This window comes from Typha latifolia, chromosome 10 (genome assembly GCF_019914945.1).
Source record: "Typha latifolia isolate L0001 chromosome 10, TyphaL0001v2, whole genome shotgun sequence".
Lineage (NCBI taxonomy): Eukaryota > Viridiplantae > Streptophyta > Magnoliopsida > Poales > Typhaceae > Typha > Typha latifolia.
Window position 1 is genome coordinate 10,733,962 of NC_133095.1, and position 22,907 is coordinate 10,756,868.

Genomic DNA, 22,907 nt, shown 5'->3' on the forward strand with positions numbered 1-22,907 from the left:
GGAAGAAGGTGGCTAATTGTAACTTTCTTTACCTCAGAAGGGAAATAATATGGAAATAGATTGGTCCTGGAGTCCAAGTGAATGGGAAAAGTAGCAGATGAGACATGCAACTGTACTTTATCATAATTTTATTTGAAGAACATGGCACAGCTCACTGCAAAAATAATCCAATCAGATGGCTTGATGCATCTTCTACCTTGACAAATGCTTGGACCCATTGGCTAAATCAATATTTCTTATGTTTAATTTCTTCCCTTCTAACGAGCAGATTAGACTAAATTTTCACACCACCAACAATTTATGAAAGTATGATCATGACTTCGTATGGTTATTTTCATCTCGTCAAGTTTTGTTTTGAAATTTTATCCCTTGTAGTCAACCAAGAAAACTGAAATAATACTAAGGTGTCTTGAATTCTCATTCAAATTAGTTATATAATGAAGCATACATGATCGTTCTAACTACTTTCTACTAACTGAACAAATTTATTAATCCTAAGCACATGGATTCATCTGCATGCAAGTTCATCTCTTCCTCTACCACATGCACATCCTAGTTTTAATAATTACTGATGGCCTGCCATGGATACTTCCATTCCTAATCTTGTGATTTTTTTGAGCTCTTCGTGAAACATTGTTGCCTCCAAGGATTTATTCTAATTTACAGACTCAAGTCAACCCTTCATCTAATAAATTTCAGATCACTCCACTAACTAAACATCTAATAAAAAATTAATAACACGTAACTGTTCACTAGCTTTATAATCCCTCAACAGGCAAAGAAAGCCTGTCATAGGCCGGAGTGTGGGGCTAATTAGTCTCTATATAAGTGCTACCAAGCTCTATACAACATCATATCAGAGTCATAACAATCTCCTTAGCTCTCTAAGATGGCATCAAAGACTCACCTATCCTTCTTGTTTCTTTTGCCATTAGTTCTCTTCTCAATCTCAGCAGAAGCACAGCTTCAGGTTGGCTTCTACAGCAAGACATGCCCACACGCCGAAGACATCATTCACAAGGAGATGATCGAGATCATGAAAGTAGCTCCGAGCCTTGCTGGGCCTCTCCTAAGGATGCACTTCCATGACTGCTTTGTTAGGGTATGATACAAAATCACTGACTGTATGCATGCATTATTTCATGCACAATCTAATGTTCTTTCCGATTCAGGGCTGCGACGGTTCAGTCCTCCTTGATTCCACCAAGAACAATGTAGCTGAGAAGGACGCACCTCCGAACCAGAGCCTTCGAGGATACGGCGTAATTGAGAGGATAAAAGCCAAGTTGGAGCAAGCTTGTCCTAACACTGTCTCATGTGCTGATGTTGTGGCTGTTGTTGCTAGGGATGCAGTGTGGTTGGTAAGTGATCTTATCTTACTCTTGTTTGTCTAAAATTAGTGTTAATTGATCTGAATTAATGATCATCTTATATATAGAGCAAAGGACCATTCTGGCCAGTGTGGACTGGAAGAAGAGATGGAAGAGTGTCAATTGCAAACGAGACCAGGCAACTACCACCTCCTACTGCAAACATGACTCGATTGATCTCAATGTTTGCAGCTAAGGGACTGGGTATCAAGGACCTAGTAGTACTCTCAGGTACTAAAAAGTTTTAGTATTGTATGGTCCTCAATATCAATTTATGCGTGCATGAAAACTTATCTTATGACCTAAATATAAACTAGGTGGCCATACGCTTGGAACCTCGCATTGCACAGCTTTCAGCGATCGCTTGTACAACTTCACCGGCATGAACAACCTGAATGATGTCGATCCTTCACTAGATAAGAATTATATAGCCAAGCTAAGATTGAAGTGCACACTTACTGATAACACTACACTTGTGGAGATGGATCCTGGCAGCTTCAGGACCTTTGATTCCAGCTATTATAAGTATGTCACTAAGAGGAGAGGGCTCTTCCACTCTGATGCTTCTCTTCTTACGAACAGCTTCACGAAAGCATACGTCGAAAAGCATGCGAATGGATTCACCACTGAGTTCTTCCAAGATTTCAGTGAGTCAATGATCAACATGGGGAATATTTCACCTCTGACAGGCAGCCAGGGTGAGATCAGGAAGAAGTGTAATGTTATTAACTAGATAAGGTAGATCTTGTGTTGAGATCTATGTGTACTATTCCAGGTTGAGGTTATGAGAGCTTTGCTAGTGTTTCAGTGTATTTCTCCAATTCTCTTGTCCTCTTCCCTTTGTAATTCATTCATGTAATACCGTAATAATTGTCAATTCATCAAATAATAAGCATGCTATTGTTCCTATAAAATGTTTGGCAACTTTGGAGTTTTGGCACAATTATATTGGGAAAAATACATTTTACTTACTCATGGTTAAGCCAAAATTCGAAGTGTCTGATATAATTTTTACTTGTGTCACTTATCCCACTACCGTTCCCATCTATATGCAACTACCTGACAAAGAGATGCCCCTTTAATTTTTTTTTTGCCTGGAAATTCTCAAAGTCTCATACCTCTTTCATCTCAAATTTCTCTTACTCCTGCAATTTGTATATTGTAAATTAATCTTCCGAAAAGATGACAAGAGAAATAGTAAAAAGGCTAAAAGTTTAATAGTTCTAATGAACAATTACTTTCACTATTATCTTTGAATGGAAAAAAAAACTAATGGTTGCAATAGATCAGAACAACAAGTGGATCATGACAACAAAAAGTTCAGGATGCACTCTAAACTTTATCCTAATCAGTGGATATAAATTGTATTTTATCCTTTTAAATTAGATCAGAGAAACTGTAAGGTAAAATAAGAAGACAAAAATTTGAATATGCAACCCGAGTCTTCCTTATGTTAGATAATTTTAAACTTTCTTTTAACTAGAGATGTACCGAAGCTTCAGCCTGTGCTATAATTCAAACCTTATCATTTCATTCATGGTTCCTGTTCTCTAACATGTAGTTCCACATGCAAAAGAGTCACTGCAATCCCATGGATAACACTAATAAAATATTGCATTTAGAATAAGGTTCTGACTTAGGGTACAAATATATGCATAATTTTGTATGCAGGAAGTAATCGTGAGAGATATATGCATATATTATGGGTTGACTAGTAATTCCACAACTATATGCTTGACAATTAGAACATTATGAAATGTAGCTCGATTAGCGACATAACTAACTTATTAGTCAGAACAAAGCCACATATTATTGAGCTTTGCAAGGAAGCAATGGAAATTGGATAGATTTTTTATATATATTTAAACTCATCCTATGACCTCCTTAATTGGAAGATCTTTGGAATATCATGTTGAATTGTAGCTGGATAAATGCGATCATATCTTTTTATCTTAGGGTTTAGGTTTTAGGAAGGATATCTTTACTATTTTTTAAATCATTCCATGACCTCTATTGTTTGATATATCTTGAACTTGTTTGTGTCATATTTTAGATTTTAAACACACAATCTTTGGGTTAGTTGACTTATTTTGGTTTCCAAGATCTATTGTTTTGTGCAATTAGTAAAATCATATTTGGACCTCTTTTTCTAACCTTGATCCATAATCTTTGGGTCAATGAGGAATACTTCTCACTCATATTAGCATCTCTTTTATTATCCTTGACCCCATTATTTATTTATTGTGACAGTAGAAAAAAAATCTTTGAAATAGCAAAACTTGGTATATGTACTTCGGTAGGCCAGCTTCAACCCATTTATCTGCTAATTCATTGGATGTTATTGGACTACTGGACCTCCATAATCTAATGACAAACACCTACTGTCCAATCTCACAAAATAAGGGAGATCCATATTAGAGATTACTTAGGCTACCAACTTTATACAGGAATCTAAGTTCTTAATAGAAGATTGTTGGTGGATCTTCAAACTAATATTATATATTATTATTTTATTTAAAAAATGATTTGTTTTGGTTGTTTAATTTCAGATTTTGTAAGGCAATAATTTGAGTCCGTCTTGGAAAGAGAAGAAAAAAGGTTGTTTTATAAGGAAGGGATGGGATTAAGTGTAGATTGATCTTATGTAGGATGGTACAGAGAACGTTGGGCATACATTAACACATTAACTATACACATCTGGTAACTCGAACACTCATGTCAAATTTTATACCCTGTGTTTTTATTTTTGTTGCGATGAGAGCTGTCAAATGTGCGTGACCAATGTATTAGTGCATATTCAATGGGCACTTAGACCCACACACATTATAACTATGCTGTATAAGGAAAGTACGCCAATGACATACAATTCTACTATGTTTTATTGCAACATTTTAACAAAGGACAAACATTTTGTGAAAATAGAAAAATAAATGAGTTTATTAGATAAGTAAATAACATCCTTAATCTTAAAATCATCTGCAAGAATGCAATTTCGATGCCAACGGCAAGTAGGACGTAAACATGACTAGAATTCTTGCCAAAGCAATGCAAGATATATGATAATGATAATATTATTATTATTACTAAAAACAATTTTTTTCAGTAATAATAATAATATTACTAAAGTTGATGACCTTTTTGCGCTCGATCCTAGCTTTGCTCGGGTTTCGACCATAGCTTTCCCTATCTCTCTTTAGAGAGCATTTTCTTTGCCCCTCCCCTCCTCTAAACCGTGTGGTTAGGGTGGAGAGGGAGATGCTTCCCCCACTCTCTTCTTTTCTTTTTCTCCTTCTTTTATGTTCTTTTTTTCTTCCAAGTGGTTATGTTATTTTCTCTTCGCTTCCCCTACATTAACTACCTCCTCCCCTATTGTTTTAGTCCTCTACATAGCTGCCCTCTTCATTGAAGTGCCGAGCTTTATTTGCCTCTTTTGCCTTTTCAGTCGCGTTGTCACTCACCTCTAGACAAGGAACTTCGAGCCCTACATAATCAAGGCCAAATAGTGCTTGGCTAGAGCGTAACCTTGAACTCGTCGTGGCTGGTTTGCTTGGTGGCGAAGGGTTGGGCCTAGCTCTATTTTGAGGTCAATGCTACATGGTTGGGTTTCTATTGTAGGGCTTGGTCGGTGTTTGATGTTCTGTTTCATCTGAGATGTTTGTTGTGTGGGTTATGGTAGTGGTGGTTGCTATCAGCAGTGATCTACTATCTTGTTGTTGTTATGTTAGTCCATTTTAGTTTTATGGTGGGTAGTGGTGTTGGGTCTTTGAGATTTTGGCTCTGCGAGCTTGATGGAGCTACAAGACGCTGACCCATTTGGACTAGCCTTTTCGTACTTTGTGGTGCAAGTAGTAGCCTCGTGAGTTAGAGTTCTAATGGCTCTAGTTTCACCTAAATCGGAGGAAAGATAAAAATAAAATAATAGAGATAGGTCAGAATAGGGCAGAACGGTAAATATACGACATTGCAGCAGTCGTCGGAGGGTGGCGGATGACCATTGGTGGTGGTGGACAACTGTAGGGTAGGGTGGTTGTTGGAAATAGATGGTGGCTAGGGTTTAAAAGCGTTGGAGGTTCTATGACTGATCAACTCCTAGAAAGATAATGACGATCTAATAGCTACGGTAAAAGATAAGGATGATAAGTAATGCAAAGTAAATAAACTTAACTTAACTCAATATTCATTCCATGATAATCAATTAGGGCTGCACTCCACATATTTATAGAGGCTAACCTTAGACCGACCTTCATTAGAATTTGCTTATTAGCTTATATTACAAATAAACATTACTTAGAGATAATCATGACTTAGCTAAATTAGTCTTCCTTATCTTTCTCAAATTAATCCTTCGTTTTGCCGTAGAATATGGAGAAGTCGTGAATACTAAAGTTAGATTTGGAGGTTGTCGATCTTATTCAACTGGTTTGATATTATTCTGACGTCGTAGAATATTCCTGCGAATATTTTTCTAAAACTGCACAGAACTGAATTTAGCTAATTAAATAAAAATCCTAATTTACTAAAGCTCTAAATAAACTAAATAAGAAAATAAAATTACTAGACTCGATCCATTGAGTCCAATATCTCCATGATGTGATCCGATCTAACCTAGATTGCATCATTAAGCACTATTATTTCTTTAAACTTTCTCTACTAATGTTTAGTATGTATTTCGGCCAAGTTAGGGACTTATTCTACCCTTTTTCCTATATTTGAGGTAATAAATCATCTCTAAATCTTAATGAAAATCTGGTCTAAATACTTTATTTAAAAACTAATAAAAAGTTGATGGTCTTTCGTTATCAAATCGTTATTGACTACTAAGTAAACAAAGATTTTATTTGAAAGTTTATTGCATGGGGCCTAAAAAATAAATGCAACCTATCCAGTTGGTAGCTTAATTTGGGTTGAAACCTTTTTATTTCAACAAATCTATAATTAATGAAACTTTTAGAGACTGTCATGCATAAGAATCCGAATTAATTACTCAAAGTCCAAATCTATGTGCGAATTAAAGTCGATCTTTATCGAAAGATAACAATATAGCTGAGGTGAGCAGTGATGACATCTACCATTAATTTACCGAATATTTTCAAACTTTTTTTTTTTATATGTCGACCCTCCTATTTTAAAATTTTATTTTCAAGTTTTTTTATATTTAATTCTAGAACACCGTACATTTCACTTTCTAAGGGTCAAATTACTATATACATGATAGATACAAAATAATCTTAATATCCTTAAATAAGTTTATTCTAAGCTAAGCTAAAAAATATATATTTTAAAGTCAAATAACTAGTATTTTACTTCTTTTTAAAAAAAATTAAATATAATATTCACTATTTATTTTTAATACATTCTAAGCAAAATAATAAAGATAAAACATAGGATATTTTTACTAAATTCTACCTACTTTAATTTTCTTTTGTATATCCTCATAAAGAACTATATCTTTTGTTTGTTTTAATAGAAACAGTTGCATTCATTCTAGACAAATGCATTCAAATAGAAGAATTAAAGAAATTATAATCTTTAAGTAAGGAGGAAGGAAGCTCACCAACTTCAAGTGGACTTCCAACTTTGCCGACTTGCCGACGTGGAAGATTACTTGGTAATTAGGTGGAGATTAAGCTACAGCTAATCATATGAGTAGCTTTATTACATATAAAAATATAGTTTATTATGCACATCTTATATTCAAATGGACCATCATTCTATATGATCCAGTGATGTGAACACCTTACTTTCCTTTTCAGCTCATACCTTATCCGATAATATTTTTTACTATAAATATTTTATTTTGCAATTTGTATTCCTACGCGACACTGTGGTTGAGTCCTATCGGCTCATGACATATATTGTAGGATTAACTTCCTCTATAAATATTAAAATTAATATTTTATGACCTTTAACAACGTGTAATATGAGCATGGTTTAGTTTTATTATGGCTCCTTTTCCTAGAGGATTGGTATAGTTGTTTAACTTATATAACGGAATTGGGGGTATTGAAAAGGAACAGCATAACTTTCAATAATAGTGCTCATACTTATAAGGTCTTTTCTCATAGGCTAGCTTGCTAAAATTGGACTTGACCCGTGCGTGCGAACCGAACCGAACCGAGCCGGGCGGCGCGCATGTGTGTGAGTTGAGTTGCATAGTAATCTTTACCCACAAAATAGGTACCCATTTTGGGGCCCAAAGCCCATAAAAAGTTTGTTATTTATATACCATACTAACATTTCTCAAATATCCAATATGGTACTAAACTTCCTTTTCTTTATTTTCAATTGCCATGATACCCACTTTAGAGCCAATTTTTATTCACTTCTCTTCATAGATTTGACTAAATGAATATTTGACAATAAAGTACACTTTGAGCTAAATTAATTTCACCATTAAACTATCATTAATAATATGTGGGCTCCACTTAAAACTTAGCTCAAAGTTAATAAAATTCATGTCAAAAACATGAAATTACTAACGATTACCGGTTTATATCATAGATAATATGAGGATTAAAACTATTGACTCTCAAAATAGTTGGGATGTTTTATTTTTAATAATTTCCACATTAGAATCTGTGAGGTTAAAGTTGACTTGGTGTAAAAGAAAAAGGAAAAATAAAAAAGTTGACTTATGCCTTCATAACAACTACGAGAATATGAAAAAAAAAACATTAAAAATTTTAAAAAATAAAACAGTTCGAGATAATTCTAGAACTTTGGTGGTTTGAGATATCTATATTAGTATTACTTCAAGTCTACACCAAATAGCATCAAAGAAAATAATAAAATACTTACATTATAAAGTGGTACCACGGAGGACCGAATCATAAATACCCATGTAGGTTTGAATAAAAAATAAAAGTAGGGTGTTTTTTATAAATTTTCGAAAGAAAAAACAAGAACAAAAATATCCCAATCTTGCGTGTGGCATCCACACGGCTTAGTCAATGGGAACCTTTTGACTTCATGTGCTGGCATCCACGTAGGTCTTGTACTCCGCCATGTACTACGTACTACGTAGTCAAATTTTCCACCTCCTTCCCAAAAGAAATAAAATAAAATATTATCTCCCACCTTAGAAGATCTACACAATCCTTAGCTTAAATTATCACCTCTTGCTCCATTAGTCCCAGCTATAAATAGATGACTCACTCTCACACACTTCTCATAGCCATCACAAGATCAAAGTTTTCTCAAAAGAGTTTCTCTCCATTGCCATGGAAAGCTTCCACTCCAATCTCTTGTCGTTGACCCTCGCAACTCTTGTGGTCTTCTTCCTCCTCGGCTCAAGCAATGGCCATCCTCCCCTCAAGGTTGGGTTCTACGAGAAGTCATGCCCTGGTGCAGAGTCCATTGTTCTCAAGACTGTGGCCAGTTACTTCTCTCAAGACCCTACTGTTACTGCTCCTTTGCTGAGGCTACACTTCCATGACTGCTTTGTTAGGGTAACTAATAATTCCTCGATGGAAAACTTAAGCTATCAAAGTTTTTATTTTTAATGTAAATTAATGTTTTTATGCTGTACAGGGGTGTGATGGATCAGTGCTTATCAACTCCACCAAGACTAACTTGGCAGAGAAGGATGCAATGCCAAACAAAAGCCTTGATGGGTTCTATGTCATTGATGCTGCAAAGGAGGCACTGGAGAGAGCGTGCCCAGGGACTGTCTCTTGTGCAGATATTGTAGCTCTTGTAGCTCGAGATGCAGTCACTTTGGTAATCCGATTACCTAACAGCATAAGCTGTTGGATTTATATATAACTTAACATATGGGTCAGTAATTTGAATCCAATTGATTGCATTCCAATGCAGGCTGCAGGGAAAAGCAAGAACCTTTGGGAAGTCCAAACAGGGAGGAGGGATGGGGTTGTGTCTTTAGCCTGGGAGGCTCTGGCTAATATACCATCTCCTTTTGAGGATATAACTCAGCTGAAGTCACAATTCGGTGCAAGGGGTCTAAATGCAAAAGACCTGGCTATTCTATCAGGTACTCTTGATAACTCTCTATATTAAAATAGTGATCCATTCTTTCTTTATCTTCTTTTCTTCTTTTTGAGACAAGGGAGAATTCATTAGGAACGAGAAGTCTAAAGAGATAAGACCATATGGATGGTAAAATACGACTCCTAAAACTTTGCTAAAATATCTCTACTTTCTTTCAGGTGCTCATGCAATTGGTAGGTCACACTGTAACTCCTTCGAGAAGAGGCTCTACGACTTCACTGGAAAAGGAGACACAGACCCAACTCTCGATCCCGCCTACGCCGCCGAGCTCCGGACCAAATGCAAGCCGGGGGATGTCACGACGACGGTCGAGATGGTCCCCGGCAGCTCGACGTCGTTTGATACGAAGTACTACGATCTGGTGACGAGGAGAAGAGGGCTGTTCCACTCTGACGAGGCTCTGCTTCAGGATAAGGAGTCCAGAGATGTTGTTTATTCTCAGAGCAAAGCAGCTGAGAGTGATTTCTTCTATGAGTTCGGGGTGTCGATGGTGAGGATGGGAAAGGTTGGAGTGCTCACAGGGAGTTCAGGAGAGATTAGGAGGAACTGTGCCTTAGTAAATTGATAGATGTTTGAGTACTGTACTGAGAGATGAGAGAGGAGATTGTTTGTGTGAATGTTGGTTAACTTCTTGTAGTAATAAGCTTTGTCACTACTTGATCATTGTGATTATAATTATGTATTGTGAAAATAAGAGAGGGTTAAATGCATTGGACTCTCTTGTAGTGAAAATAGAAGAGGAATTCTTTAAAATATCATAATTGCAATTATATTTTTTTAAATATAAAAAATGCTGCTAAAATCTTTTAACTTTTTCAGATGTGTCATTATGAGTAAATTTTTAATAGAATTATTCCTAATCGATTGTTATTAAAGTTAATCTCGTATAAAACAAGAAATATTTTGTTTGTACTATGATATTGGGTATGATATTGGATAGTTATTTAAATTATTTTGTATAATTTATACAAGGGTAAAATATTCTTTTTTGAATCAAAATTATATTTTAATTATGAGTACTTAGTTAAGCAATGGAATGGTATTTTTGGAAGAGGACAATGATTTTGATGACAATTATAATAATTTTAGAGAATGCAATTATAATATTGAAAAAATAATATAGTGGCAATTATATAAAGTCTGAGTATTACTCAAAACTGACCACACTTTTTTAAGGGTAACAAAGCAGGTGTGCTGTTAGGATGAAAAAAATTAGTAATTGTAATTAAGTCAAAAGTTCAAAGAGTTTAATAATACAAAAAATGAGTTTTATAGAGTAAATTATTTTTTCCAAACTATATGTAGGTAAAATACAATCTAACCCAAGCAGTAAAAGAAAATCAAGTACAAAATACAGCATGTTCTAGTGATGCTTAATTTCTTATTACTAGAAATTTTGTTAGTGTGGAGTTAAGGTCATGGACGGCCGGTGAACACTTGCCGTGCCGACGGCATATCGTGGCACGAGAGGTGCTGCACGACACCTCTCGTAATAGTTTCGTTGCTCGTCATCAAGCTACATTTCATTGATCATTCGCTGCCTGAGCTCACAACTTAAGTTTTTAACCTATAATCATATATATATATATATATACTAGGGCACCCGACGCGAGATCTGGCGATGGCGACCACGACAATGAAGTTAAGCGGAATTGGTGACAGCAACGAGGAAGGCGAAAGTGCATGTCTCTTATTTTTTTCTCCTTCTTTTACAACACAATTAGCAAGTGCTGCAACACATAACATATCGGCCGGTAGTAAGCATGGTTCGTAGCAATGGCATAGCCTATCATTGGTTTAATGTTATAAAATATCTCATAAGTATTTCTAAAATTTTATTTATCCAGTAAAAAAAATTATAATCTAAGATTAATAGTAGTTAGTCATCTTACTCGAAGACAGAAAATTACTCAATGAAGCATAGAATGTTATTTGAAGATAAAAAGGAAACATGACATTTTGAGTGGAAAAAACATGATAATTAACTCACTAGTGTAACAAAACAACAACAAATATACACAAAACTTCAGTTCTTCGCACCCAACTTTGTCCGTAAACTACTCGTCGTCGCACCGTTTATCCTTCGACAGTCAACCCTAATCTCTCCTTCTCCTCCCATCAACACGCCCACATTTCCAAGTTTGATCATGGACTTTGCAAACTGCTGCCTGAAAACCTCAGGATCATTCAAATATTTCACCGCTAATTTGTTCGTCATGTCGGTGTAGGCCAACTCCTGGTCTAGCTGAAGAACAACCTTGTTGTTGAGCAAAGCACGATAGAAAGAGTTGTCCAGATGAAATGGAGTGGTTGTCACTTGGTTCATGGACAAAGCTATGTCATCTGTGATGTTTTGGATTGTGACTAGGTGAGGAGGGCATTTGTTTTGGAGAGTTTTCAGCAGTGAGGGATGCATAGTTGGGTCTGGCAATCCACTGTTCTTGAAGTTGTAGAGCCTTTCCAGGAAGAAGCCACAATGGCAGAGTCCAGAACTGTGAGCACCTGCAGTTAAATTAGGATGATCAACAATGAAAATGCTTGGCATTGCCATAGGTGTTATCCATGCATAGTATTTAGAAATTAAACTTTTTTATGGTTTGCTAAACAATCTGAATTTAGACCTATTTTTTTATTTCCACAAGTGTTAAATCACCGTGCGTGCCGTTCAGCACGTGCCGTGCCGGTGGTGTACCGGCATGTGACACAAGGGTGCCGCACGGCGCCCCTCCTAATAGCATCGTCGCTCACCATCGACCTCGTCGCCGCTCGCTGATCGCCGCCCGCAGCTTGCCGTGGCCGTCACTTCGTGTCTAGTCCCCGAGAGAGAAAAGAGATCGAGAGAGAGAGAGAGATCGGGAGAGGGTTAAAAACTTAAGTTGCAGATTCGGATCCGGATCCGACAAGTGGCGGGCGGCGACGGCAACAGTAACGGTGACTACAATGGCAAATGTGAGTATCCCTTACCTCTTTCTCTCATTCTCTTACAACACGACCGGTAAGTGTCGCGGCACATGCCGTGCCGTGCCGATCGGTGGTCAGCACGGTCTGTGACTGTGGTATGGCCATCGTTGTAAAAACTATTAGAGAACCTATAAATTTATGAATCTATGAATCTATAGTTCTCGCTCTATAAAAAGGTGAAAAGAAAAATAATTGTGAGTACCAAATCTGATTTTTAGGTTCTATCAAATTTCCATTAGCCATGGTCGTTTAGAATGTTTTTTTAAGAATTAAGCCTAAAACGTAAATATTAAAAATATAGGGAGTGAACTGCAAAATGCCAAAAACGTAGGGTGTGAAATGGAAATTTTCTCTTAAAAATTAACGTACCTAATTAATGGTATCAAATTGCGAGCAACGTACATAAAGTTTCCACTCTTTGAGATTGCAGCTACGTAATTAAAAAAATTCACATTCTCCAAGATTCATAATTCCGTCATGCTAAGTTCGTATCACATTTAATCACTAAATAAAAAAGAACTTCAAATTTCCTAACCATATCATCCATCCATATGCATTAATAATTAACCTACTTCTACTACTACGTTTCTAATTAATAATTTTAATATCAAAACTCAAACGTACCTAGCAATGTGGTGAGATCCACCAGATCAAGATTGATCTTTTTGAATGCAGCTAAAGCCTTCTCAACAGAGAAGAGAGGACTTGGAATAATGACATCACCCATTCTCGACACAAGTCCATCCCTTCTCCCAGTAGGCAGATCATATGCTGCTCCTCCGGCCAACGCCACCCCGTCTCTCGTCGCCAATGCCAGTATATCGGCGCACGACACCACCCCGGTGCACTCCTTCTCGACGGCGGCCTTTATATCGTCGATCACATCGAATGTTCTCAGTGTCAGATTCGGAGGAGCTTCCTTCTCCGCTATGTTATCATCTGTGCTATCGATAAGCACAGAAGCATCACAACCCTGTGATTAGGGTATGTATTTGTTAGATAACCAGTTGATCTAAAAGCTTAAACTACCTTCTAAATAGCACGTAATCTTACTCTGATGAAGCAATCATGGAAAAAGAGGCGAAGAAGGCCAGAAGTGACAGATGGGTCTCTTTGGAAATGGCTTTGGACTACTTGTCGAACTATGATCTCAGCTCTGGGGCATGAGTTGCTGTAGAAGTGGAGTTGTAGAGAGGAGGAAGTGGTTGCAGCTTGGGCTACAAGGAGGAGTAGAGCTAAGAAGAGTGCTGCCATGAAGAGAAGCTTCTCTTTTGCTCTTAGGTTTGAACAATCTCAGCTGAGAGAGAGAGAGAGTCATGAGTAGTATTTATGGGAGTTATTGGAGATTCTTTGGAAGATGTGAGTGGCGGATTTGTTACTCTTTGTGATCGTGTTTCTTGGGATGATGAGCAATAGTTGATCGGTTTATAATGGCAAGCACATGCACCACTTAATGTTTTCTTGTTGATACGTTACAAAGTTATCAGATGGGTGCAAAATTAGTTAAGCACGGTCACAATTAGTTACGACATTTATTGAAAAGATTAATAAATGGGTCATAATTAGTTAAGCAGGTTAAAATGCTACATAAGTTGAGTTAAAAACGGCTAAGTACAAAAAGAACTTAACATCACATTTTTCCAGCCTTTTATTTTATATCTTTTGAAAGAGGTGAGAGCTTCAACGCAGACATGGTCCCATTGGCAATAACTTTACTAGTTATCATAGTGGTGATAAAATTATTGTTTCCTTTTCAATACATCACAAAGTTATCTTATAGTGATGCAAAACAAATAGGTTCTGCTAATGTGAACTTAGTTCTAGGAATCTAGCATCAACAATATGGACTATTTTAACAACTCACCTTCAAGAAGAAGAAGAAGAAGGAGACTAACAGGACTTTGTTTGAGTTGGGAGCCTTTCATTGCGGAGCTGCCTCAAAAGGAAAATTAACTATGATTCTGTGCATTAGGGTTTTACAGGAGAGCTGAAAGATATACTTAGATGAGATAAGTTGCCAAACAAAACTACCACTTTGTACATAACTTCATCATTGAAGCCCTTAAACATTCCTACAAATAGTGGAGAGGTGATTGTCTCAAGTCACTCCATAATGGTCTTAAAAGATTAACAAAGAGCCAAAAAAAGTGTGCACACTGTAACAGAAAGGAAGCTTCAAATGTACTGGCCGTCGAGGTAGAATACAAAAGTGGCTCTTCATTTTGTCTCTAGCCGCCTTAAGACTGACTCAGCAAAAATTTGCTGCCTGGAGATGACAAATGTGGTTCAGAAGCAACACAAAGTCATAATGAAGACAATTTCAAGGGCTTACAGTGCATACTGACGTGCAGTTTATTTTAGTCTGAATGATAGTTAGCTTCCAGTAGCAATCGAAACAATGTCTAAGTTCTATAATCAGCAAAAAAACAAGTCAAGATGGCCATGCCAATCTGCTATTTCCCACTGCCACAGAAATAGTGTGGCTGTGGGATATTGAATTTGCTATGGCTGATTTTTAGAACAATGCTCTTGGCAACATTAACAATACCAATTCAACTGCCTCTGCAGTCAAATGGCCAAAAGAGAATCTGATTTTGTAATACTAATAAGAGTTGCAAAATCAAGTACAATTCTAGTTTCTCAAGAGATAACGGTAATCCATTGTTTAAATCATCAGGTGGGGTTGAAAATTGCACCAATCACTTATCTATATCGTGACATAGCCATGCTAGTAGAAGATCGTGCACTACATATACAATGTTATACTGTTTATAGAGGCATCAAAGCTGCAAGTGAATTTCAAATTGGCAAAGCCAAGGCATGCATAATGTAAGTCAAGAATAGAGTAAGAGAATGGCAAAGAAGTCTCTGCATACTTCCGTTCTGTAAGCTTGGGGCTGGGCCTAAAGTACTTAAGATATCCATCCCATGGAACCTTTTTTAGACCAGCGCGAAGAGAAATCATGTCTCTGACCCTACATGACATCAGTAATATACAATAAGTAAAGCATCCTATTCTCATAGGTTCCTGTGTGCTACTTCTAAGGACATAATAAAGCAAAATATGTTACCTTTCAGCAAATTCTATAGGTGTCTCTCCAGGTCTTAGATACTGAGGCTCCAAGTACCAAACATCACAGACAACAGCCCATGATGTCATAAGGCGGACCAAATGCATGGTAAAAGATTGTCTAACACATAAAATAGTTGAATGATTCAGATGTCCAAAAACCAAAAGTCAATGTAAGATATACTGGTACTTACTTCTTACTGTTCCAGAAGGCATCCACAAAAATTCTGTTGTATTTAATTGCTACTGGGCAAACAGCACAACCAAGTTCAAAAGCACCCTGGAACAACATAGAGGGTGTGCATTAAATAATTAGAAATAAATTGCAGATTTGGTTAAATTATCAACTAGACAAGTGAGCTTTATGTGTTCATAACAAGTGCTACTAAAATACTCATCATGGATAAATTCATTATAAATGAGATAAGTCGTTCATGAGGAATATTAAGTCATATGATAAGTATCAAATTGAAAGGCTAATGAATTCAAAAGTAAAAAAGAAGTATTTCAATTAATTCCACAAAAAATGGAGATTATTGCAGTTAAACACAAACACTTGAAACTAACTGCTAATGCACTTGGGCAAAGGATCAGATAAAGTAAACTATTGTTGCAAAAAGATGATGGCATCAGAGAATGTAAAACACAGAACATGAAGAAGAGACATCAAAAGTGCCGATCGTGGCTCACAAAAGCTTGCTGATCATTAAATACTAGAAGAGCAGGTTATTGACTTTTGAAAGGTAAGATTCTTATACTCTATTGTGTTTTCTCATATTACAGTAATGTGAATCCCAAATTTTTTTGAACTTCCGATTTTTGGAATGAGATATTTTTCAATTCCATGTTCTCTATTTCTCACACAGCTCCTCACTGGAAAGTACTGCTGGAAGAACAGAGGCCAACTCAACATTCTTAGCCTGCTTTGACATATATCACAAACCAATTGCAGTGGAGGACAGCCGCCAAAAAAGAGCATGACTAATTGAATATGCTTTTTTTACTTGTCCCAATTAGTGATACAAAAGTTGACATGATGTAATACACTAAACTACTACACCACCTTCAGAAAAACTAAGCTTTATAACATCCATCAAGATTATATGGTATGTAAATGATGCATACCTTCTTGAACATGACAGTATAGTGATTGTTTACACAAGTTCCTTCTGGGAATATCAGAAGAGGGTTGTTTTCAACTCCTTGAACATGATCTCGTAACCTGTAAATAGAAACTCGGTCCGAAATTATGGACATCAACAAAGAATACCAAGGAAAGCAAGTCTTACTTTCTTGTAACAACTTCTCGATCCTTAGATTCTGTACGGTTGAACCAAATACAACCTACGCTTTCCAAAATAGTCTTCTGAATAAATCCTAGGGAACAAAGACAAAAAAGGGGAAAAAAATTTGAAGATCAAAACAGCAGCTCAATTATCAAACAATTAGCCTTTCCCCAAAAATTGATATTGAACAATAAATACAAAAACAATAAACAAAAGACACTAACAGAAAAGGAGGAGAAAAGAGGAGAGAGAACACTAGAACCTTACCAACCCATCCAGGATGTTTTTGCATGATAACTGCAAATGCTGTCATCTGCTCTAGAATGATGAAATCAATCATGGAAGTATGGTTGGCAACAAATACCTGTTCATATGAGGTACGCTTGTAAATATTAAATAACAAAGGCATACAGATTTATAACAAATGGGAATTACATATGCCATATATGACAACTAGATGAGAGTAATCTGTGGAAGAAGAATTATAAGTGTATCTTATACAAAAGCAACCTGATGTGGACGCATACTTGGGCGAGGTCCATGATATCTGACCACCCCAGTCCATGAAGCAACAAAGACACTGCACATCATCTCAACCAATATTCTCTGGAAGAATTCCAAACAAGAAACCAGGAAAGAAACAACTATTCAGAATCAAATAAAGTACAATTTAAACAAATTCTCCACAAATCTTATACTGCAAAAAAGAAGTAATTACAGGTAATACTGATAAACAAACTATTATTGATGTAGATGAGCATAACAATGAAATCAGGGGCATAGATCAATAAAATTCAAATTTATATAGCTCAGACTGAAAAACATTTAGGAGATCATGGAAGTATTTTCCTGTTGACAAACTCTGCCAGAGCCAGTTATTAAAACATGAATGTAACTGTTCTCATAGATTGATACCACTTAAACAGGCAGTGACAGGAGCAGGATTTCACAAGGGGTGCAATGATGACAACCAAGAAACTATGAATTAATTTCTTAATCAAATCAAAAGGGCATCCCAATGGACAAGGCTCTCGCCAACACCCAATTTGAGGAGCAAAGATGTACATAACCTCAAGGATTTACTTTCCATTAGTGCCACCTATGCCAACCACAAGTTGGCACTACACATGCTTTGCAGATGCACTGCATGGAAGTCTGTACCAGCAGCAAGAAACTTGACACGCCTGGACTTCCTAGGTGCTTTGCGGTAATAATCTTAACAATAATCATTGTGGGAGATCTAACAGCTACCAAGGATGACTGTAAAAGTTAAGAGAGGGATTTAGGCCTTCTAACAGAATATCTTCACATAATTTCATCCTTAGCAAATATTGACCTTTACGACAATCACTGTAGGAGCCCTAACAGCTATGTAGGATGACAGGCAAAGTTGAGAAAGGGATTTAGAATTTCTAATGAGATGCCTTCACATACTTCTTTCATCTCAGGTTTTCAAATGAATCAGTTATCTCCTTAGCAAATGTTAAAGTTTAAGTAGTTGGCCTCCGGATTGTAGATTGGCATAAGCCTGTCCCAACCCTTTAACTTATCTTTCTAGGGTCCAAGCAAACCCAAGTATTGTCCTTCACCTCCACTGCTTGTGGAAGAGACCGAAACATGGCTATGTAAATGAGATGGATGGTGGACTAGAGATGGTGATTGAAGGGCCACCCTTTGTTTAACTCAGCTGAAAGCTTTCTCCATTTTTCTTTCTCCCTTTCTCTTGCTATCTTACTTTTCCTCTTAACTCTTTCCCTTCAGAAAGGGGGGTAGCTACCCTTCTACACCCCTACTACATGCGTGCCGCATGCCTTTGTCAGCCTTACCCTGATTAGTAGGGACTATGGAGACTTTGACTTAAAATGATGACCTCTTGCACAAAAGGGGCATTTCTATCAAATATTAGATGTTCATTTCAAGTAATTAGACCTAGTAACATTATAAGTCAATTTCACATAATTTCAAAGAGAAAGGGAGTTCAAGCTAACTAGCAGATATGTCAAAAAGTAAGATCTTACTATAGCAAAACATATAGAAGATGAGAGGAAGGATAGTAGAAGTTTAGATGTCGAGATCAACTAGAGACCAAAACAAAATAAAGATCTGATCATACATTCAAGGTATAAAAGAAGTTCTCTTTATTACAGCATTTTTTACCTTTCTTCTGAATTCATATTACCTTCTACTGGATTTGGAGGTCCCCTAAAAGATAGCATTGATAATTTTAAAACAGAAAATAGAAGGGTAGATGATGAAAACAGATAGAACAAAGTATGAAATAGATAAAAAAGTCATTCAATAGATGACCAAAATTTATTAGATGACATCGACAGATATGAGAAAGAATTCAAAAATTTATACAAGGTGAAGTGACCCACCTCTATTTTACGCCTCCACTTGTTATGCCCTCTCAACAAGAAATGTACAGGGAAAAATGCTGAAAAAAATACTATCCACCCTGCTGCCAAGGTTGCAACCCTGGACAAATAAAGTAGAGCTATTACAAGGAAAAGGCATACGAAATATTTCTACAAATAGTTGAAAATAGATAAAGAGCTAATAAGTGGCACTAAAATGGCAGAGACCACTTGCTATAAGTACATCATGTTCTCCGATATCAACAACTCGATTAATGATGTGGAATAGAAAAATGCAAGAATATTATATAAAAACACTAAAAAAGTAAAAAAAAAAGGACAAGAATATTCTATGCATATACGCCAAAGAATAATTCATAAAGATGATCCAGCAAGTATAGGGAAAGCAACCGGATCCAATTATTAACTAGACACGAGAAGTTCCCACAAATACACAGTTGATGATCTAAAGTGGTATCTCTAGCAAGGTTAGAAATACGGCGTTTCCACTGGCTTGCATATTTTTGGTTTCAGCAGCTTTAGATTCTGATATAGGGGTTTGAACAAAAACATTTTGCACAAATACTTGGAAAATTTAAGGAGAAAAGTTTGTAATCTGCTGATCTCTTAAGTGATACTCTAGATTACTTCTGCCTGTTTGTCAATTGACATTTATTAGAGAGGATTGGAGTGCAAACTTTCTGTTAAAATTTGGAAGAAAGTTTTAACACTTAGCCATTTTCAGGTTAATGGGGAGATCTATAATCTTAAAATAGTAATTTTATTCCAAAACTTAAAATTTAAATCGTACCTTAGTGGAAAAAGAATCCCATATCTTATGACAAGTCCCAGGCACCACAAAGGGAACAAATATATGTTCCAGTTCCACGGTTCTGGAGGATTTGATTTAAAGCAGCGAGTAAATGAATCCTGTTTCAAAGAATGTAAATATCAAATGCAACAGAGTACAGTAACTAAAGATAGTAATATACGTGGAAAAGGTAAACAATTTGAACATGTGCCCATTTTGTGGTTAAAATGTAAATATCGCTCAACATCACCCAAAAGATGAAAAGGCTCCACAAGAACTAGAAATTGGTTAGAACTTTTAGGCCAAAGACAACTGGAACCTGCCAACACAATCTTCCTTGGAATCGAATGTAATGTTAGAGTTATGTCAGACAAAAATAAATGGCTTCTTCGACTTGGCCAAACCTCCAAATTTAGGGGCTTTGCTAACTTCAAATAGTCCTACATGACACATACTACATAGTTGTTTATTAAAGTAGATTGAGACAAATAAAGGCAAGATGGTGCTATCAGCCAATGTGCCAACTACAAAATACTGAAAAATCAACTATGGTGTCTCTTTCATTACAGTATGTAATAAGTTAAGCTGGAAAATTAAATTTGTTCTTCTAAATTAACACAAAAAAATCACAATAAAGGTGACCAACCCTAATTGTCACCAGGATTCATCACAATCAAAATCAATCAAGAACCGATCTTTTTCCACAAGGAAAAAAAAGGCAAACAAATGATCGACTTTTAGACAGTCTTACTACATCTAACCTAAACCGACGATAAAATCAAGAAGAACAATAAAAAGTGCAAGAAGGGGAGCCAGGAACTCACATCGACGATGGCGCCTGCTGCCTCGGATAACGTGGGAGAGATGTCGAGCAGATCCCTCCTGATCAAAATACGAAAAGAGCATCAAAAGGAAAGAGAAGGAAAGAAAAAAAAGAAGTTAGATTGAGTTGGATTAGGGATTTACAGGTGGAGATTCTTCGGGGAGTCTTGGATGGAGTCCGTGGTGAGGTACTCCTCCAGGTTGGGACGGTCCAGATCCGTCTCCGTGATCGAAGACCCCACTCCGGCCATCGGCATCCAGGTCTGGAGGAGCAACGAGTTCCTCGAGGAGCGAGGAAGAAGAAGAGAGGAACCTTTTCCTTTTCTTTATTATTATTTTCCTTCCTGATTAATGTGATGAATATGTGGTTCGATCGTGATCGTAGATAAGGGTCAAAACAGATCTCTGTTCAGTAAAAATTAATATATATTTTTGTGATCATTACCCTTAACCACAGAGCTGGCGGGCCGAGCCCAGGTTTCGAGCTGAAGCTCAAAAGGGGCTTTCGGGCCAGAGAAATGGATCAGGTTTATGGGCTCTCAAAATTCAGGGGAGTGAGAAGGAGGCTGGAGGTGGTGCGTCGGTGGAGAGAGAGAGGCTGGAGGTGGTGGTGGGTTGTAACGGGCTGGGCTTGGGCTGGAAAATGGGCCAGGCGTCTGGCTGGCTGGCAACGAGGTGGGCTAGTAGGGGCTAGTCTATATCTCCGTGCTCTAAGTCCAGCTTGAGTCGAGCCGAATCGGAGTCAAACTCAAACCAGGCTTATCAAGTCCAGTCAGGCAGTTTTAGGCAGGAGTTGATTAGTTTTACACTAACTTTCTAAACTATGAAAAACCTCATTTAACTCCTTATCGGCGTTAACGAAAAACGTCAACTGATTATTTTATTCTTAATTTTTTTTCTCTCTTTTTTCTCTCTTTTTTTCTCTAAAATAAAAGTAAAATAGTTTCTGCAATGGTTACTAAAAGGCCTAAAATTGATCATGTAATACTTTATATGCCAACTTTTATGTGGAAAATATAAGGTATTTGGCTAACAGAAGGAATATTTTGGAGTGGATTTTTTTTAATAGTTAAAGGTGGTAAGATGTCATGAAAATAAATGAGTGGGTTGATGTAAAAATAACCAACAGTTCAATTCAATGGTCTACATATAATTATCCCTTCTTTTGTACGTGTACCCTTCGAATAACACTCATTTATGTATTTATCACAATACTTATGTTATTTGCAGAAATACTAGTTAAAATTATTTTACCTTTCATGCAAACTTTTGAAAAATAGTCATGGCTTGTTAGTGTTTGACAAAAAAATTAAAAGTATTTGATAAATAAATTGTTATAGTAATTAGTGTCATATGATAAGTCATAAGTGTCGCTCTTTCTTCGCAAGAATGAGTTAAATATATAAGAGCTAGATGATTTTAGAGGAACGATGAGCTTACCACATAATTCACTTTCTCCATCCAAAAATAAGAAAATAGTATACTTTTAAAGAACTAAGAAAATTTATCAAAAACATCATGCCTTTTTCTTTTTCTTTGTTATTATTATTATTATTATTTTGAGAAGAGTGGACTATGCTTAGTTAAATTTGTTGAATATGAAAAGAAAGAGAGAATATACAAGGAGAAAGAGGAATCTAAGGCGAGAATGTTGAGGTAGAGGATTCCGAAGGGAAGGAAGGCATTCATCTCTACCAAGGATACTAATTAAATAAATAAATATTTTGTACTATTTTTCTCTAACTGTTTTCCTTTTTTAATCCAACCAGAGATCCATGACAACATTTAGAAAATTTAGTGTCCCAATGGTCAAAAGAAAGAAGTTCCAAAATCGAAGTACAATAGGGCATTAGAGCAATAGGTGATGGATAGAGTCTGAGTTCTTCATCGCATAGGTGCCATCTGATCGAACCAAAGAATAATATTTTTGGTAAAGAGGTGTCTCATGTGGATCTTATTAAGGTAGCGTAGTCAAATAAACGTCTTTACTTTTGAGAGGATGGTGGTTCGCCAAAGGCTACCCACGTAGTCCAGCAAAGTAACCCCAGAGGAGAGCACCCTAGCAAGAGAGTGGTGAGAATATATCAGAAAGAAAAAAGTGCCTCTAGGGCAAGATGATAGAGGGAGCTGAAGAATTTGAAGAGGAAGTCCCACTCCACAATCACGAAAGTCCCCATCCTTCTATGGTCTTTGAGAGAGGATATCGGGGAGCAAGTGGGGAGC

At 36.6% G+C, this 22,907-nt stretch overlaps 4 protein-coding genes across 4 annotated transcripts; 2 read left to right on the forward strand and 2 right to left on the reverse strand.

The window, feature by feature from the left end:
* Positions 1 to 788: 788 nt before the first annotated feature.
* Positions 789 to 2,284, forward strand: LOC140796471 (peroxidase 1-like). Its single transcript, XM_073149515.1, has 4 exons — positions 789 to 1,102; positions 1,173 to 1,361; positions 1,439 to 1,601; positions 1,688 to 2,284. Exons 1-4 carry the CDS (start codon positions 890 to 892, stop codon positions 2,101 to 2,103), a joined length of 981 nt encoding a protein of 326 aa, XP_073005616.1. The 5' UTR covers positions 789 to 889; the 3' UTR covers positions 2,104 to 2,284.
* Positions 2,285 to 8,583: 6,299 nt separating this feature from the next.
* Positions 8,584 to 9,994, forward strand: LOC140796755 (peroxidase 27-like). Its single transcript, XM_073149850.1, has 4 exons — positions 8,584 to 8,818; positions 8,901 to 9,089; positions 9,186 to 9,360; positions 9,536 to 9,994. The coding sequence occupies exons 1-4, from the start codon at positions 8,591 to 8,593 to the stop codon at positions 9,940 to 9,942; spliced, it is 999 nt and encodes a 332-aa protein (XP_073005951.1). The 5' UTR covers positions 8,584 to 8,590; the 3' UTR covers positions 9,943 to 9,994.
* Positions 9,995 to 11,283: 1,289 nt separating this feature from the next.
* Positions 11,284 to 13,652, reverse strand: LOC140796326 (peroxidase 57-like). Its single transcript, XM_073149312.1, has 3 exons — positions 13,392 to 13,652; positions 12,963 to 13,311; positions 11,284 to 11,879 (listed from the first exon to the last, which is right to left on the reverse strand). Exons 1-3 carry the CDS (start codon positions 13,590 to 13,592, stop codon positions 11,404 to 11,406), a joined length of 1,026 nt encoding a protein of 341 aa, XP_073005413.1. The 5' UTR covers positions 13,593 to 13,652; the 3' UTR covers positions 11,284 to 11,403.
* A 586-nt stretch (positions 13,653 to 14,238) lies between these two features.
* Positions 14,239 to 21,083, reverse strand: LOC140796325 (glycerol-3-phosphate acyltransferase 9). The gene is made up of 12 exons (XM_073149311.1): positions 20,829 to 21,083; positions 20,687 to 20,744; positions 19,863 to 19,981; positions 19,073 to 19,172; positions 17,205 to 17,300; positions 16,962 to 17,058; positions 16,698 to 16,785; positions 16,534 to 16,630; positions 15,603 to 15,688; positions 15,410 to 15,529; positions 15,215 to 15,313; positions 14,239 to 14,604 (listed from the first exon to the last, which is right to left on the reverse strand). Exons 1-12 carry the CDS (start codon positions 20,939 to 20,941, stop codon positions 14,556 to 14,558), a joined length of 1,122 nt encoding a protein of 373 aa, XP_073005412.1. The 5' UTR covers positions 20,942 to 21,083; the 3' UTR covers positions 14,239 to 14,555.
* Between the last annotated feature and the right edge of the window lie 1,824 nt (positions 21,084 to 22,907).

What these genes read in the sequence shown, in the direction of transcription:
- LOC140796471 (XM_073149515.1), top strand. Translation starts at nt 890, where the DNA reads ATGGCATCAAAGACTCACCTATCCTTCTTGTTTCTTTTGCCATTAGTT. An exon ending in CTAGGGATGCAGTGTGGTTG is followed by an intron (nt 1,362 to 1,438) that starts GTAAGTGATCTT and finishes TCTTATATATAG; the next exon opens with AGCAAAGGACCATTCTGGCC. An exon ending in GGACCTAGTAGTACTCTCAG is followed by an intron (nt 1,602 to 1,687) that starts GTACTAAAAAGT and finishes AATATAAACTAG; the next exon opens with GTGGCCATACGCTTGGAACC.
- LOC140796755 (XM_073149850.1), top strand. Translation starts at nt 8,591, where the DNA reads ATGGAAAGCTTCCACTCCAATCTCTTGTCGTTGACCCTCGCAACTCTT. An exon ending in CTCGAGATGCAGTCACTTTG is followed by an intron (nt 9,090 to 9,185) that starts GTAATCCGATTA and finishes ATTCCAATGCAG; the next exon opens with GCTGCAGGGAAAAGCAAGAA. An exon ending in AGACCTGGCTATTCTATCAG is followed by an intron (nt 9,361 to 9,535) that starts GTACTCTTGATA and finishes ACTTTCTTTCAG; the next exon opens with GTGCTCATGCAATTGGTAGG.
- LOC140796326 (XM_073149312.1), bottom strand. Translation starts at nt 13,592, where the DNA reads ATGGCAGCACTCTTCTTAGCTCTACTCCTCCTTGTAGCCCAAGCTGCA. An exon ending in TCCATGATTGCTTCATCAGA is followed by an intron (nt 13,312 to 13,391) that starts GTAAGATTACGT and finishes CCCTAATCACAG; the next exon opens with GGTTGTGATGCTTCTGTGCT. An exon ending in GGATCTCACCACATTGCTAG is followed by an intron (nt 11,880 to 12,962) that starts GTACGTTTGAGT and finishes ATTTAACTGCAG; the next exon opens with GTGCTCACAGTTCTGGACTC.
- LOC140796325 (XM_073149311.1), bottom strand. Translation starts at nt 20,941, where the DNA reads ATGCCGATGGCCGGAGTGGGGTCTTCGATCACGGAGACGGATCTGGAC. An exon ending in CAGCAGGCGCCATCGTCGAT is followed by an intron (nt 19,982 to 20,686) that starts GTGAGTTCCTGG and finishes TCTTTGAAACAG; the next exon opens with GATTCATTTACTCGCTGCTT. An exon ending in CAAGTATGCGTCCACATCAG is followed by an intron (nt 17,059 to 17,204) that starts GTTGCTTTTGTA and finishes TCATATGAACAG; the next exon opens with GTATTTGTTGCCAACCATAC.